The sequence below is a fragment of the Diadema setosum genome, chromosome 7 (assembly GCF_964275005.1).
Source record: "Diadema setosum chromosome 7, eeDiaSeto1, whole genome shotgun sequence".
In the NCBI taxonomy this organism is placed as follows: Eukaryota; Metazoa; Echinodermata; class Echinoidea; order Diadematoida; family Diadematidae; genus Diadema; species Diadema setosum.
In genome coordinates this window covers 20828636-20847599 of record NC_092691.1, presented here as the reverse complement: position 1 = coordinate 20847599, position 18964 = coordinate 20828636, and the positions used below count along the sequence as shown (strand labels likewise).

At 38.2% G+C, this 18964-nt stretch overlaps 1 protein-coding gene across 1 annotated transcript in view; it reads left to right on the top strand.

Annotated features, from left to right (window-relative positions):
• LOC140230985 (casein kinase I-like) overlaps positions 1-18964 on the top strand; it is a 91199-nt gene that overhangs the window by 25399 nt on the left and 46836 nt on the right. The window contains exon 3 of the mRNA XM_072311131.1: positions 909-949. Within this exon, the coding sequence (XP_072167232.1) occupies positions 909-949 (41 nt within the window). The remainder of the gene's footprint in view (positions 1-908; positions 950-18964) is intronic.

The window sequence follows — 18964 nt, the reverse complement described above, 5'->3', positions numbered from 1 at the left end:
AAATAGTGTCAAAGGGGAAGAAATCTCACAAGAAAGCATTTTTTTTTTAGTTAATTACTCAGAATTAGAGACATTGCCAAACAAAATACATTTTGTTCAATCCCAGTGATACCAGCACAAGGCTGAAAAGTTGCCGCAAGTATGAAAAGTGTACACATCACATGTGACTTGAGTGGAGTTCTGAATATCATCTGATAGTACATGTGGGAGATAAAGTTGTCCATATTACTCATCGTCAAGCCACACATACGTGTGTACATGTAGTATGAGCTATTTCTCATTCAAACTATCTGCAATATTACAAGGGTATATAAAATATTGAGGACCACTATTAATAACTTACAGCTCTAAATTTATGATGTTTAAGAACATCATCATCAACGTCAGTAGACAGCAATTGGTGAATGAGCAATTCTGAGCAACAACTGGATGTGAACGCAGCCTTGAAGCCGTGCTCTGGGATGGGAAGTCAGGGACAGCATCATGCACATGATGTGTTGTGACTGTAATTCATGATACTGTTAATGCATGTCTGCACATCGGCTCATTTATAGTCAGTGCAAAATACATGGCTCTCTCATCATAGTCACGGACGACGTGAAAGGTTACGAGGCAATGCTGAACATATTGCGCGTTTCATAAATTTTCTCCTCTTTTTTTTTTTCTTGTCATTGGATCAATACCATTAGCTAATTGTGGGTTTCACTATGTATTTCAAGCACTGTACACTTCAGTATGATTAATATGTTAATTACAGTGTATGTGCAGAATTTCTGTGATGCAAACGTGTGCAGCCTTCTTTTTATCAATATTTTCTACTCTCATAAAAGATGTGAAATACTTGTGATGACCCATGTCTTATGCTAATGATTAATGGCTGTATTTTCTTTTTCTTTCTGACTTTGCAGGTAAAAATTTATACAACAATGAACACGTTGCAATCAAATTGGTGAGTACCACAGAATCTTCCTTTATAAAAAGAGAGTGAGAGAAAAAGAGAAGAAAAAAAAAAGATGGTGGAGGGAAGTGAAAGATTGGAGAGGAAAATAAACAAGATATGCTGAATGAACATGTCAATTGATGCATTGGCTTCATTAGTTCTGACAGGTGAAAAGATTATGGTACACGACAGTCGCACATCACGCGTGCTCTGTAATATTAGCAGGGAGACTCGTGTCTAAAACTGTCACAGATCGAAGAAGATGCGCCACAGGAGCTGTTGGTACAGTAACTAACTGCAGCAACCACGGCAACGACTGGGGAACCCCATCAGTTGTTGCTATGGTAATCACAATCATTGGATGTTACTTTGATGGTAGACGGGAGCCCTGCTTGTGAAGTCTTCCAGTTGTGCTCGTTCCAGCGAACCAGATCAACCTTTTTTTTTTTGCATTAAGTGTGTTTGAGTAGGATTTATTCCTTGGCAAGGCGAGATCATGCTCGTTAATTAGGTACAGTGTATGATATTGTTGTATGTCGAGTTGATGTGATGCAATAGATGTTGACACTTATTAACATTCAACCTAATCAAGTGAAATTAAAATGTGCAGTGTTTGCATCCCAGATTTACCAGTCAGTCTAGATCAAAAATTTAAATGCTGAATTGAATGAAAGCCGCTGGCAAACAATGCCATTGTCAGAAGCAACTTTGATAATGACCATATGCTGTCATTTTTCATGATTCTACAGGGGTTGTTAAAAGGTTAACAGCGAAGAAGAGCTATTATAGAAGCCTTCTCAAAATAGTCTTGCATATTTACATTGTCATCTTACGGCTGAGTTTCTGTCACCCTAAACATTTAGATAGGACATCATTAGATCTTAATTCCAAACCTTTTGAATTGTAATGGTCACAATTCTTTTAGCTGACATTGAAAGGTACATCTGTATAGATCTGTCCATTAAAGAAGGTCAAAATTTTCATGGATCTGCCATGGCCAGGCTATGAGGCCAACACACACAAAAATGTGTTTTTCAACTAAAACTTCATGTGTGTGATATCTTAGTTGCCCAGCCAACAAAGGAAGAACAGATTTTTTACCAAGCTCAGCTTAGCAAAATGAAAGGAATGATATGTGTAGATGATGTATTCTGAATTATATTCCCATAATGTACTTCAGCACAATTGTCCAAGAGAATGCTGTGCAAAAATGTTTTACTCTATACATGGACAAAGGATCCATCTTCTATCTATGAATAACAGAACATGGGCCGAAGGACACGATGAATAGTTTTTTGAAGGGTCGTGTTCAAAATCCACATACACCTAGCCTCCAGAAAATCCTCGTGCTATTTCATCAGTTTAAAATCCACAATGAGATTGTTTTAATCCATTTACATGATTGTGGCAAAAAGTTTGTGCATCCCTGCGTTTCTTCATGGTCTTGGTCTGCCGAGTAAAGATGGCATGAACGAAGAGAGACGTGAAGGTCTCTATGATACAATTCATCCATTATGAACCCAGTCACGGTAGCTGTCCACCAATCATGCCCAATTTGCATTGGCCAGTTGATTGGGTAATAAACGAATCCTCCGCTGAATTCAGGTGTAACCGTAGTAACCCAGCTATAGGGAAATGCCCATCAAACATGATCCCGAGAGCCGGGTAGGGTTACAAGCTCTGGGACAATGCACACACACACACACACATACACAAAATCTGTATAGGGCAACCTGCAAAGGGTGCATGCACTCCCAGTCTGTAATAACATAAGGAGGGACCCCAATGCAGGGCTAGCCTGATTTCCATGCTGTTAGATTATGTATGCACTGTGCTCCTGTACCCAACGGCCAAAATGTCAGTGATCAGTTGACTAGACCTGTCTCCTGTTTGTACATTGGCTTCCTTGTCCTACCTCTTCTGTACATGAATGATATGCATAGAGAGCTGATGTGAAACCTTGACCCGATGGATGCAAAGAGTCATTCAGAGTGAATAGCACTGAAAAAAAAAAAGCCTGTGATTGAGACTATGACTAGGCATGAAATACTGTAAAAGCTCTTATTTTCAATTACAGATATTTTTTTGACTAAGGAGGTCACAGACATTTTTCCAAAATGTTGTTTTTGCGATTTGATACAGAATCTATGGTAAGTGCACTAATGCCTGTCCGTTCACATCACTACTTTATGTGATCAAGATCAGGTGGCGATATTTTTGTGTGTTGTTAAATTTGCGGCCTATAAGTGCTTCACGAAATTCGTGAAAAATCAAACCCATGCGAAAATAACCACTTTTGCAGTAGTAGTAGATTTGCAGGTATGAAGAAAAATATGGTATCATTTCAGAAGTATGTTTATAAAAATGCATTGTGTCAAAGGGTTCACTATTAAAAGCAGAAGATGTTATAAGGTGTGGCAAGCCTTTGTCATATAATGCCCATGTTTAGATTGTAATTGTTTCTTGCACTTTGCAGTATGTGAATGTGTGGGGGGGGGGGGACCTTTTTTTTTGTGATCGATGTACAAGTGATGTAAGGCTGTCATTGACCTTTAGTGAAAAATGTATCCCAGACCAACAGTACTTTAATCTAAAGTATTCATGAAGCAAGATATGAAATCACTTCAACTTAAGCTATTGCTTCCTATTTACTTTCAGAAAGTAGCAAGAAAATATTACAACACTTTACCTCTACTTTCATGATCCACTCAAAAATGAAAAAGAATGATATACCCCGGTATGATACAAATGTAAAAGGCATCACCACCTGACCCAACTTTTGAGCGGAGGAATATCATACGTACACATTTAAAAGTTTGGTGAAGATTATGTAGTCCCACATGCTGATATTCATGTTGGTCCTTTCTAGCATATGTTAATGTGATAAATTTGATTTACCTTAATGGTTTTGATGGCACATAGTCCACACAGTCAAGAGTATGTAAGACTTTGAATGAATGACCATGAAGAGCACAAGTTACCATTTTTTAAAAACAGGATAATCCTAATCCATGTCATTTCAACCCATGCAATGACTGTAAGTGTTCTGCACTTGTCTGCCAAGATGTGAGCTTCTGCTTCCTAGCAAGCAGCAATTGTAGCTGAAAAATAACACAAGTAACATTTCAACAGAGAATACACCAAGGGAATTTTCCAGATGTTAACCATCAACAAGCAATGTACAAGGTGAAAACTTTGCCAAATTTAAAGAGAATTTACTTTCATAAGCTATCCATAGATTGTCTTATATCCTGTTAACAGGCTAAGGAAAAATCCACACTAATCCTCAATTACCCTCAATCTCATTTCTTTCTTCTTCTTCATTTTTCAAACTTGAATTCATTTCCTTTCCATTGGAGATGTAGTGATTGTATTACATAACAAGTAAGAACTAAATGTGCAGTTAGAAAGATGCATTTAATTGTTTGGAATTAATGTTCCAATGTTAGAAGCTGAAACAACTCAAGGAAATCATGTGACAGGCTAATTATTGATGAATAGATGTGGTTTCTAAATTTTCACTGGGACACAGTTACCCTGGCTTTCTCGTAATCTGCCTGAAGGTGCTTTGTCACCCAAATTGTGAGAGAGAATGACAACAGGCATTACACAAATATTTGTCAATTATTGTCAAGTGCCATATTAAAAATTTAAAAAGAAGAATGCAGGTTCCTGTGAAAAGTTTGAGGAATATATATTGTTAAAGGGAAGGTAAACCCAAAGAGCAATGTGGATTGAGTGAAAGCAGCAACATTAGTAGAACACATCAGTGAAAGTTTGAGGAAAATCGAACAATCGATGCAAAAGTTATGAATTTTTAAAGTTTTGGTGTTGGAACCGCTGGATGAGGAGACTACTAGAGGATATGACGTATGAGTGGACAACAATACAAAGAAAATATAAAGGAAATTCAACAAAAATTCACTTTTCTAGAATTATGAAAGAGCAATGGACCAACCTCTTTCAGAAAGCAGGGGGAATAATTGCTACCCTTTACATATGTCAATATCAAGCTGATGGAATTTGTAATTTTCATGAAAAATGGATTTTTGTAGAATTTTCTTTATGTTTTCTTGGTATTGTTGTCCACTCATACGTCATAACCTCTAGTAGTCTCCTCATCCAGCGGTTCCATCACCAAAACTTTAAAAATTCATAACTTTTGCATCGATTGTCCGATTTTCTTCAAACTTTCACTGATGTGTTCTACTAAGGCCAAAAAAAAAAAATTGTTGCATTGGCGTAACATGAGATTTTCAAATAGGGTCGGTCGGGCGGATTTTTTTTTTTTTTTTTTTTTTTTTTTTTTTTGCTACCTGCATTTTACGTGTAAAACTCGTGCTCAGCTCAGTAAACAGTTACAACTGCTGAACCGGATGTGCTGTGTTCATCTATTCTACAAATCATTTATGAGGCCGATATTACTGGAATTATACCCCTTCACAGAATTTAAAGATGTTGAAATCCCTATCCTGAATGTTTTCACTTCATATTTTACTATTTTGACTTAGATAAGATAGATGCAAATTGACCCATATGTACGATCTTTTCATCGCACACGGCGATCTCTATTACAGTCCCACATATACAGATTCGTGTAAGTTCTCCACACAAGAAACCTATGGCAAAACTGTGCACAATACATCGCAGTCTGAATGCTAGATCTCTCCCTCGTACATCCGATATCCCCAGAGCCGTTTCCACTTCCGGGTTTGTGCGATCGCGATCGCAATCAACAAGATATTTGATATCGATAGCAAAAAAAATAATAAAAAAACATGGGGTCGGCGGAATTTTTAGGGTCGGGCGGGTTACGCCAATGCAACAATTTTTTTTTTTTTGGCCTAATATTGCTGCTTTCACTCAATCCACATTGCTTTTGGGGTTTATCTTCCCTTTAAGAGTATTTCTTTGTGTGTATTGATGTCAATATGTGTCTGTCTGTCTTCTGTGTGTGTGTGGATCATGTGAAAAATTGACAAACATTGATACTGCAAAGAAAATAATTGAAACTAGAAAAGCACTCCGAGAGCGCAGACCTCCGCCAAGCAGTCACATTCCACCAGATCTTGCTCTTCTGTAGAGATCAGTGATTTCCACCCACTAAAAAATCGCCCGATTTCCCAGTATAGAAGCCTTTGTTACGTCATAAACCCTCAGATGCGCGGTGCGCCTCGCCCCAGCAGAAACTAGAGCACGCACTTTAGTGCTCGCATGAAAACTTCAAAAATGCGCAGCTTGAACTCCTAAGTTCATTGACCCTGCTTGGCAAAATATCGAAAATCCTTCATAAATTCCCCAAAACTTCTCGGATCGCTACCAAGAGTTAATCGTTTGTTACTTGTGTCATTCTCAACCTTTCCTGCAAGTTTCATCCAAATCTGTTAACTACTTTTTGAGTCATTTTGCACACAGACAAACAAACAAACGAACAAACAAACCAACGGTAACGAAAACATAACCTCCTCCCTTGGCGGAGGTAATTATGTACTAGTTGTAATAATATTTTCAGAAATATTTCTTATTATGTGAGCAGTAGGTATCTTTGGAAAGATTTTATTTTTCTCTTTTTGATGATGACCTACCTTTAAAAAAGTTGAAAATCTCATTTTTTATCTGTTTTTGCAGTCAAACTCTACATATGATTAAATGTATATGTGTATGTGTAGGCCTACACATTATGTTGTTATTGACATCATGGCATGTTTACTAATATACCAGAAGGCAAGAAATTTACACAAATTTTCTGTTGCATTCAATGCATGTAAGGTAGACAAGAATTTTCATGTGCATTTTAATTTCACAAATCTTGGCTCTCGCGAAATTCACGAAATTTCAAGTGCTCATGAACGTTCCTCGTTTTGCGGTTACTAATACGATACATTCTCTCCTCTCTGCCATCTTTCTCTCCTGTGTGTTTGACTTCCTGGATACTGAAAATGTGATGTCTGTAGTCCACTATTAGGGAGTGGCCTCTTCACATGTGGGGTGTTAATTCCAGTGCCGGCACCTGTCAAATCACTTGAATCCTCTTACTGGCTGGTCTCGGCCAGATGCTCGTTAGATCGATGGGGCAAATTGTACGGTTTTTTGCCATGTGCCAAGAGAGTTCTAGGCGGCACCCATCTGAACAGGGCACCACATCTCGTCGTCGTATGACAGTGATATGTACATGTATGTAGCAAAGATGCATGCACTGTGAACTGAAGACATACTTCCCCACATTTCACATACGTTATGCATGCGTGGATGTATGCATCAGCTTCTTTGTGGCCAGTAATGAGTAAATTAGCTTGGTGCTCTGCTTGGTTAGCCATGTTCTAAGACAAGACAGTCTTTCTGTTATCTAGGGATGTTGTTTTTATTTTTCATGTTTGAGGGATGCCGTGTGAGAGGAAAAAGTCATCTTGTTTTGCCATTTTGCTTTATCAGTCTCTGTGTACACTGGCATGTGAGTGTTCCTTGATATAGCCCTGCATGGATCACCCATTGAATTATGGAGTGCATTCTGGTGTGCGGTCGGCTCACGTGCAGATGCGCAATATGCCATTAGGGAGGATATTGCAACGGACGCATCATGCCATATTCATGAGGAGAATAAGGAGTGGAAAGCAAATTGACATGATTTGAACTAGCTTTCCGTAAGCTGGAATGTGTGTATTAGTGTATGTACAGTGTGTGTGTGTGTGTGTGTGTGTATGTAAAAGAGACAGGAGAGAGACAGAGAGAAGAAATGAAGACAGGGAGGGGGGAGAAAGAGGGAGAGATAGAGAAAAGGGGTATTGAGGGAGAGAGAAAGAGAGAAATGAGAGATGGAGAGAGGGCTATTGGTACACAGTGTACATTATGCTGAGGCTCTGATGTGATCTGATTTTACACAGTATCAAAGTCATATTTCACCCCGTGCCTTGGCAGAGAGTCAGACAGATAGCGTATATACACGACATTTGAAGCCATCCTTCATGTGTTTCGGCATATTTGCTCACCGTGTGTGCACATCACATGTTAGTTTAGATAGAGAGGCTGTGATGCCTCTCAGATGCAAGGTAACTTGAACGATGACTACAGTGTATATGAACAGTAGTTTGCGTTCATCTTTGGCACTTCCCAAGTGCACTAGTCAAACGGCTACTTACAGCAAGTACCACAATTTGTGGCAACAATGTGAATGTGTGATTCCTAGTCATACCAGACTAGGATAACATTATTTACCAGATTCTGAGACATATTGTAATAGATAGCAATGAATCAGAACACTTTGACCGTACCATGCATGCATGCAGAGGTTTAGAAATAGAGTGAAGAGGATGCACCATGTCAGATTGTCAGCAGTGGTTCACAAATTTTCCTTCGTAGTGGGTTAAGCCATGTTGCAACACATCCCTATGGACAATTCAACCTTTTGTCTTGTTGGACACATACTTCTGTTTCACTTTCAAGTGTGACCGTAGTCAAAGTGTGGGTGGACATGATTTACACATACTGCAGTGAGACGTGTATCAGACATTTGCTAATGTACAATGTCCATTTCCTTAAACCATGGCTTTAGTTTTAATACAAAAAAGTCCTATTATATGCATATCATGCAGGATTCATGACACCTTAAAATGTCCCAAAAAGGTCAATATTTGGTGGCCTAAGGCATATTCAACTCGGCAACCTGAACTAACTGCGGGTAGAAAGATGAGCAGTAGATTGGATAACATGTAGGGCCTACAGTGTACATCAGAAAATGGAAGTGATCATTTTACCTACAACGTACTGTACGAGCTGAAATTTTCGCAGTGGTTTTATTTTCGCGAATTTCGCGAATCGCCTTTGAACCGCGAAAATAACAATGCGCAAATAGTTACGTTCAGTTAGACCGTCCCAACCGCGAAATTAACAACACACGCAAATGTCCTCCAAGTAGCAATTCACGAAAATATCTGTACGCGAAAATTTCAGCTCGTACAGTAGTTGCCTTCAAAACTTTGGACAGATTCATTTGAAAACTCTTTTGTGTGCAGTGAATGTAATTATTTTGTTTTCAGTATTAATGTTAAAAGTTTTCAGGACTTGTACTTTGGTGAGGTCTTATAGATGAAAATGCACATAATATACCCCAAAAAAAAAAAAATTATTATAGATCAGCTCATGCCCAATAAGTGAATGTGTATCAGGACTTTATACAGCCTCATAAGCAACAACAACCCACTGCATTATTCATCTTGTTACACAACAATCATTAAGGCCTAATCTATTATTTGAGGTATGAGGATTTTTAATGTAGATGTATTGCTCTAAGTACAGCTCATTTGCACATGTATGCCAACCAGAGAACAAAAACTGACAAAAATATTAAACAGTGTCACTTGCATTTCAATCACTTACACTACAAACACACAGATGTGTAGCTATAGATGGATGGATTGGTAGATTGATAGATACATGTACATACATAGATAAAATGATAAAGTAATAAGATAATAGATAGATTGATATGATAGTACACTGTATGTGTGTGCACATTGAGACAGAGAGTTAACTTGGGGCTATATACAGTATATACTGCACAACAAGTGTGTTTTGTTCCACACATCAAACCGAATGTGCGTGGGTCCTGAATTCAACAAAATGAAGGTATTACCATATTATTTACAATCATGTGCGTATTCTTTTCTTGGAGGTGTCTTTTAGGATTCTAGGGTTAAGAAGCTTTCACTTCAGGCAGATGATGTGACACCACATAGTACGTCCAATCCTTTGTTTATAGAATGCTTTCACCAGTGGTGTACCTATCCAATGGAGTAATATGATCTATGAAGCATACTAAGCAGACAAAGAGGTTTGTGAAACCACAACACTCCAGTCCTAGTTTGTATAATGAACATTTACAGGAGGCACATGTAATTAACACTGAGCTTGCCTGTAGACACATGTTCACTGAATATAAGGTGCCAATATTTTGCTGGCTTGAATTCACACAACATACTGTAAAACGAGGAATGTTCGCGTGCTTTTCAATTTCGCGAATTTCACGAGAGCCAAGATTCACAAAATTAAAATGCATGCGAAAGTTCTTGTCTACACTATATGCATTGAATGTTAAAGGCAACTCGCGAAAATTTGATGCCGCGAAAAAGGCTGTCGGCTCCAATTTGCGAAAATTTCATGCCACGAAAATATTGTGTTTTACAGTAGTCATTTCATGTTATTTATTCAAGTATGTGTGGTCCAGAATTAATGGAACATACAATACCATTAGCAGTCATTGATTTCAACCACATACAAAAGAAATCAAAACTGTTTTTGCCAGATGTTGTGAAGCTGATACAATGAAAGGATGTGGTATTCTTTTTTTCAACAATCTACTGTATATCTCTGTTTAGTTATTTGATGAACACTCATACCCCATACTAGGTCAGTCTTTTCCTTTCTACTTCCTGTCTTGTCTCCCATTTTCCTTAGTTTTAACAAATACTGGTAATACAAACATGCATCCACACACATGCACACACTCATAAGCAAACATGTGGAAAACTACAGAATGATTTGTGTGTATATCACATTGAGGTTGCCTCTGTGTGTTTGTACAAAAACATTCTCGTTTGGCACAAATGGTAATTGGGTGATTTCCACTATTTAAAATTAGACCATAGTAACTTTTGTTTTGTTCTATTTCCTATGTGTGTATTTGTATTGTATGTGTATTGTGTGTTGCAGAGTACATGTACCTGGAGTATTAGTGAATAAAAAAAGTGTTTTGTACTCTTCCATGTAGTAGTATACAAGGCACAAGGGTGAAATAAATTGGGGGGGGGGGAACCATTCTCTTTCAGAGGGGTTTGACCACGCCCCTGCCCTTGGAAACAGGTAGTTTGTTCTCTCAGGCCTTGATTGTAATGAGCCAGAATATAATTGCAAGGCAGTTCTGTTTCTCTGCATGGAAGGATTGGGTTGAGTGTCTTCTCAACCTTTTTTTCAGCCTCAGGCCCACTTTGGCTCCTACAATTGTTTTTGAGGCCCAGTTAGATAAAAGATTAATTTCTTTTTTCCAGTTTTGGTCAACGTCATGGCCCAGTGGTAGAGAAGCACGTTCTTAGAGGAAATCTATAGATGCTGATGTAAAGTCTGTCTCACGGTGCAGCACATCTTGCATCATACATGTCACTGAAGCAGGCTGAAATGTACAGTCCTGAGCGATCATTTAAATGCTTTTAAGCACATGAAGTTGATATACAACTGATAATGTTACTGATTAGATCTCTGTTTCGTCATCCATGACATTGATATTCATGCTGCATGCAAGCTTCAAAACTGAGCTCTGACACAAATCTGAGTTTAAAGACTGGCATAGAATGTGCTCACGTACAACCGCTGGTTTTCATTTCAAGAACATGGATGTCTCAGTGACATTTTTCTTTCTTTTTTTTAATGATGAGAATTCTTGTCTTTGGGGAAACTATCTTATTCTAAGTGGGCAGCAACACAACTTCCTAAATGAAAACTAGATAATGTTATGCAAACTGATATCACAGAGAAAGTGAGAAAGTTTATTTACATGATAATGTGTGAATACAGATATGGGCATATCTCTATCAATGAGATTAGGACAACATTTTGTGTTCTATTTTGTGTTCGTGCAAGATGACACAATATAACTTGACTGTACACATTTTGGTCTTTAACTCCTTTTTTTTTTACATCACTCGTAGGTATATTAAGTGATGATTTATAAGCGATCATCCAAGAATCACAACAAAAGTTTTGCAATATCCTCTATTTTGTGTGTTTTGGTGTATGTTTGTTGGTGTGTTTTGTTTTGGGGTGTTTTTTTTTTTTTTGGGGGGGGGGTAGTGAAGCTGGATGTTGATGATTCCCAGTGATAACAGGTTGGCTAGTGGGTCAATATGTATTACTATAACATCACAGTGCACTATAATCTCTAAGATAAATTTGTTTTTTGTTCGTTTTTTTTTTTAGTGGAATAATGGAAAGCGTTCTTATTTTGGTATCTTATGGCCCTGTGCTCTGTCAGCTCTGTACATAAACTTTTATCAATCTGACATGATATAGGCCTATTTGGATATATTGTTGCCCCTTCCTCATCACAAAGTATCCTAGTTATCGAGACTAGCCCTGTGTTATGTTGTAGGGTACAACAGTGAGGACCACTTATTGATTTCTCACCAACCCGTTCATCAATTATTTACATGTCAGCATCAAAGAGTTATTTGTAGGGGCCCCTTGAATGTATGAACATGTGCCTACAGTGTGGCCTAGCTACGATGCTTCAATATCTGTATTTCTGTGGCTTAGTGCCCAGGAACCCAGGCTACTCTCTTTTTCCTCAAGGATACGTTTTACGTGGGTCTTTTGTGGTTTTTTTTTTGTTTTGTTTTGTTATTTTGTTGATCATTTGTGCAGCTTAGTATCAGGATATATTTAGCTTGGCATGTAAGTCAGCAGTAGATCATTGCCAATGATGTTGAGCAGATATTGTCAGATTTACATAGTTACTAGTTTCGGGATGCTGCATAATGTGTGGCAAACAAGTAGCCTATGATGAGGTCAAGAGTTTCACAGACTCGTCTCTACAGTATCGGTCTCATAATGGAATTGCATATCAGGAGAAACCAGCTTTTAAATTTGTCTTGAATGATCGACCATGCAGTCCCCCTCCTCTTAATTTTACTTTCGCTGCTTTAGTATCATCACTATTTTTTTTCCACTGAACAAAAGGGAGAATGTTGAAGTACTAGGAGGTACCAGGTACAACTTGCAGATTGCCTTTTTGGTACTGAGGTTGTTGTTTGTTTTTTTTATAAGTATATTATAAAAGAAATTGTCAATTGTGTGAGGTGATGCTGGTGAGGTTCGACTCAGATATTTAAGTGTATGGAGCTCTCTTCGAAACGATAGGGAGGAGAATATGTTTATGAGATTACAATCACAAACATACATAAAGGTTGGACTGGTATGTTAAACATCAGTCACTTTGTATGGCCGCATGTTACTGCAATGTTGTGGATGTCAATACCCACCGTACAATTAAGGGTAGTAGTAGGCACACAGCTTTGTGTCAAGTCAATGACACAGACTACATGCATGTTCTGACTGATGTTCACATACATTCATACAGCTGTTCCACTGCTAGTCAAGGTCAAATTTGTAGGTCGGTGTGATGCCTCAAGGGTTGATATGACTAAGGAGGTACTGTATGCGCCATATGTTTAGCGAGTCTAAATTTTCATGACAATTTCACGAGTGGTTAAATTCGCAATTGTGGAGTACTGTACTAAATGGAGAACTGTATGTACGTGTGCTTCACATTCATATCGGGATCATAGTCATCATTTTTGTGTGTCTCTAATTTCGCGAATAGCACCTGACTCGTGAAATTCGCGAAAATAAAGACCTTGTTAACTATTTTCCGTATACAGTGTATGCATAATCCACATACATGTAGGATCACACTGTCTTGTGACGACTTGTGTAGTGATGAAGGGAAGGAAATACAGTATGTGGAAGTAGGAAGTACTCCTCTGCTGTAGTACTTATATACACTAGTATTCTGTCGTATGCCAAGTGCGCTGTGAGGCTAGACAGGAGATCAGCTCTACAGCAACCAGCGCTACCTAAGGGGGGGGGGGGGAGGGGTATAGGGGAGTAGAGTGGAAAGGGACCGAGAGTTTGGGAATTCAGGTGTGAGACGGAAACGTTGACAGTGTATTCAGCCAATTGACAGGTAGCAGCGGCATGATTAACCCTGAGTCGAATCAGAAGAAAGGGCGGGCAGCTGTGCTGATTTAGTGAAAGAGTGCCTCTCTCCTGTGTTAATGGTATCTCTCCCATAGTCCTTCCATAATGGGTCAAAACCAAGTGTACTGGTGTATTTTAACATATTTTTTGCTTTCCTCCCCTCCTTCCCTTCTTGTCAGAACCCTTCTTGTCAGAATCCATTTCCTGTAGGCCTATCTAGTTTACTGTGATAATCTTATTGGAAGTAACTTATATTTGGTGTTTTGGTGATAATATCTTCTCTTTAATTGTGATGCACATATTTCAGAGATGCAGTAGCTTCAGTATTATACAAGTGTCAACAGTCACTAATGCTTACACAGTTATATGTCAGTATAATTTGATCCTTTTTGGTGCTCTTCAGGATTAAGTTACTATACTGGAATAATCTGATATGCTACAATTATGCAATATTCTAATGTAAGCACAGTACAAATTATATTCAAGTACTGTACATGATGCATTTTCTTTGGCATTCAAAGATTATGGATCATTGCATTGGACATATGCCTGTAAATGTGGTTAGTAATTATAATTGCTTCACTCTAAATTCTTGTGTACAGAAAGATCGTAACAGACCATGTGTATTCTAAATTGTACAAATTGCACAAACTTTGAAGTATTTTTGATAATAGGGAATCACAAAATTCAACAAAAGTTTCGTATTTTTTTTAAAGAAACATACAATGCCAAACATTATTATATACATGTTATAGTGTGATGCTATTTTTCGTCACAGTAAGCATAAAATATTTTCTGCATCATGCTGTTCCAACTTTGTTCAGAAGCAGGTTCTTTGTCAAATTTCTTTGTGGACACATACCAGATTTATAATCTCTCATGTTGAGCATGAAAGCATTTATAAGCTTTTGCTGTTCTCAGCTTTTCTGGGACGTTTCCAGAGGACTATAAAAATATATTTACAATGGAGACATGCAAACTTGTTTGTGAAGAGTTTGAAAGGAAATTGTTATGTTAGCTATTCCTCCTAAAAGAGCTTGTAATGTCACCAGTTTTTTTCTGGGTCTAGCCCTCTGAGGATAGTTTTCCAAATAAAGAGAGAAGGGTAAATATTGTTTCAGTCATGTGCATTCTAGCTTTGCTATATTTTATCTATAGATGCTGATTGTACTGGCTGTGAGCATCAGTTTTTGCCCACTGAGTGTTTCAGGCCAGTCCCACTTGCATGAAATACCAAAAAGTTTCTCTTAGGCGAGTTAATTGGAAGGGTCTGTGGCAGTCAATTTATGTGTTGTAGCTCATCCTCCTGTGCACAGATGGGGAGGAATATTTATCATGCATAAAGTCCTCAGTGCTCTCACAAATCTACCTCTAGTTCTGGTTTATGACTGGTAACCCTTTCATGACTACTACCTTAAAGTGCCCTTGCTATCTAACACCACAGTCTTGCCCTTGAGTGTGGAAGGGTTTAATGAATAGATAAAAGGCTAACATGACAGGGCTAGTGGTGTACATTGTGAGAGATCTATCTGCAGTTAAAAAAAAAAAAAAAAAAAAAAAAAACGCAAGATGTCGTAACCATCAACTAAGGAAATGTGCAGTTTCTGGCGCGTGGAAATGCACCGTGGGATTGGCTTTGAAATCACCAGTCATTATTTGCTCTGCCTCTTTGATATTTATTTGCGTCTGTGGCCTCCGTACCCGTGGCACCTGCTGGAGGTAGACACACCCATTGGTTGGCAGAACCAGATTACCACACATGCAATTAAAGTCTGTGCCATCATCTTTCAGAGACAAGATCTTACCCGGGAGCAATTGACCAAAGTCCAAGTACACCCAGGCTTTTTTTTTTTTTTTCCTTGCCGAGGACAATGAGAGGCCGGATGGTTACAGATTTGCAACTGTTCATCAGTCTGCAGTAAAGATGATAGCGTGGCTTTAGTCTGCCAGTTCCGTCTTTTCCATTCAGATTCAAGGCATTTATGATGACAAGCATCAACGTATGGAGTGGCAAGGTGTTAAACGTGCCATGCCTACATGTAGATTTGTGTCATTTGGAGTTATAAACACTTTTGATGCCGACTGAACATAAAAGTACCACAATTTTATTTCAGATAGGGTCCAAATGAGTAGTGGTTTCAAAATAAAGAGAAAAACAAAGACTAAACACCATCAAATTTCAGGATATCTCATGTGTTTGCAATTCAGTGATGTTTTTGCTCTGATAGAAATTTATGTAAAAATGTTACTCTTGCCACCAAGGTTCGTGTAATATATTGTATAATGAATTTTTGATTTATAGCTACTAGCCTGATAACACATTACCTCAGTGCACACTATTTCTTTCATGCCCTTGTTATCCATCTTGTGGAGTGTTTAACTACATCTCTATCATACCTGTATTTATAAAGCAGTATCATTGATCAGATACTGTTTTATTTATTTTGACTTGAACAGTGCGATACAGTATAGCAAAAAAGTACTCAACATATTGTTTAAGTGTGGAGCCAGGATATCCCCATTTTGTTGTTCTCTCGATTGGTAGGTTTCAGATAAAGTGTGATAATAGGACTTCATAAAAGTTTAGGGGCAGTTAGGATGGTTGAAGGTAAACACATCCTTTAGCACATTTTTAGTGTTCCTTAGATGAAGACATTTGATATTCTGTAGCAGTGACGTACTGTGGTGAAAAGTCAAATGTATTGCTATTCATGAGGCATGCAGCTGCCACAAAGTCTGTCTGTTCCAAACCTGTATCTACAGTAGTAGTTTTCAAAGAATACAACAATTTACGAGACAAGATGATTCATTGTTGATATTAAATAGAGTGTGAAATTTAAGATGGATGCCTCATTTCAAGAAGAAAATAGACGGAAAGGAGCTTGATCATAAAACAAGAAAAAAAATATTTTCATGTTTCTGGTTTTGATGACATAGAAGATGTCAAGCAAGTAATATGTTGTTCACTCTTGTAACTACATGTACATTAGTGCCATATATATTTGTGTGCATTCAGGCTCACAAACATTTAAATGTTTTAAAAGAAATGATGTAGATTGATTTATATGTCTCATTTTTTATCTGTTTACATATAGAAGATTCTGGGCAGATATTTCTTATTGCAAGGTGAATAATCTTATGTCTGGGGTCAAATTCAGCCATGGCACAGTGGACAGTTGTATTCCTTTTGATTATTTTGATGATCTGGAGGGATGGTTTCAGCTGACATTGAGGGTTTTCGTACTTAAACTCAATCCAGAATCTAGCAAATTAAATTTGGAAACATCCCCAGGCCAGAGCTAGCCAAATGCAACATCAGGAACGTGATTCAGAAATGTGTTTCGAGTTCGCATTCACACTAATGAAATATTAATAAGTTGGCACAAAACTTGTGTAGAAGCCTGATAGCAAACATATTCTTGTGTGAGTGTAAAAGCTTCACTGTGTTAATTCATCAAGATTTTTAAGAAATCTGTGTCTTCATACACATCATCCAAGGCAGAATGTCTGGTGTACTTGAGTAATAGTGTTGTCATGGTTGTGAGGGTTATGGTTTTACTGAACATAAAACGGCAATGCAGTGCCTTGAACAAATGAGGAAGATGCCATGTGCCTCTGCACACATACAATTTGTATGTAGGTTAATCATGCAATGTACCTATCTATTACACAAGCTGCTAGATCTGTCGCAGTGCAATTCTTTGTACCGTACTGGAAAGAACTGCAAGGTAATGTTGCTTGAGAATGGGTACATGTATTACAATTCAAGCAGCTGGCTTGTGTCCTGTGCACGATGCAATTTGCAGTGGCATGACTCTACAAGGTTACTTCATTTTTTTTTGTCAACTCTTACGGGTCAGTTTCAAATGCTTGTTTTTCATGCTGTCACGACAGATTGTGTACTCAGTTATCTGACTTCGTGGTCATGAATGAGCTGGCATATGCAATACTTGTTAGTAATTGTCCAGCAGAATTACAAAACAGTGTCATGGATTCTTCGGTGACTGATTGTATTTCCTGATGACGACTCGCGAGTTCCTCAAGAATTGCACGGGTTCTTATGATGGATTGAAATAGGACTCAATTGAAATAGGCCTCAATTTCCATACTTTGTTTACAAGTGAGACAAAGTCAGATTTTGTTTCCTCATTTTTATTTGTCAGTTTTTTGGGGGGTTTTGCATTTTTTTTTTTTTTACATGAGGGAGCTTCTACTTCAGCTTTCAATGAACAAACTTGGAATTCAGTCAAACAATTTATCATACTGACCTTTAGCCATATCTTGTATCCAGCTTGCGTTTCTTTCTGAAGTCCCCTGTGAGCCACTGATATATTTTTTCATGATCTGTAGACCGATTTGACCTGGCAGAAAATCCGCCATTACAGTGCACTCCCGTTATAACGAACTCGGTTATAACAAAATTCCTGTTACAACGTAGGAAAAATTAATGCCGTAACATTATCCAGTCTATGTATTTTCTTGTTTATTTGGTCAGTTATAACAACATTTCGATATAACGAAAGAAAACTGCCGGTCCCAAAGACTTTAAAGGGAGTCCACTGTACTGCAGTGTCCTAAGTGCGCACACATATGTTGAATGCATGATGTACAGGTGTATATCGCGCTGGGTGCGAGCTGATCACAATATATTATCATGCATACTGCGCATGGGATACCACAGTCCTGGCAGATCGGTCTATACTGTACGAGCTGAAATTATCGCGGTGGTTTTATTTTCGCGAATTTCGTGAATCGCCTTTCAACCGCGAAAATAATAATGTGCAAATAGATAGTACAGTTAGACCTCGCAACCGTGAAATTAACACGTGAAAATGTCCTCCTCGTAGCAATTCGCGAAAATATCTGTACGCGAAAATTTCAGCTCATACAGTACTTCATACCAAAAGCAGTCAACAACCCTAGAGCTGCATACTCTCACAGATGTACAATATTGCCCCAGCTCTGTTGTGCAATATAACAAACATACACAGACACAGACATATGAATGTGCTACTAGTATGCCCTTGAATATGACCAAAGTACTGTGCATATTTTCATCAGAAAAGGTCTTTCAAAGGATATAAAATCACCTATCCAATGCGTACCAGCCCTTATGTGAAGGGGAGATCGCTGGGTTGCACTGCAATTTCATTTACTATTTGTGCAACATAATAAACAGTGACGTGATTACTTAAGGCCATTTCAATGTTAGTCAAACCATTGGTCCACTTGATGGATTCCTGACCAAATCTCTGTGCCATGGTGATGATACTAGGCCCG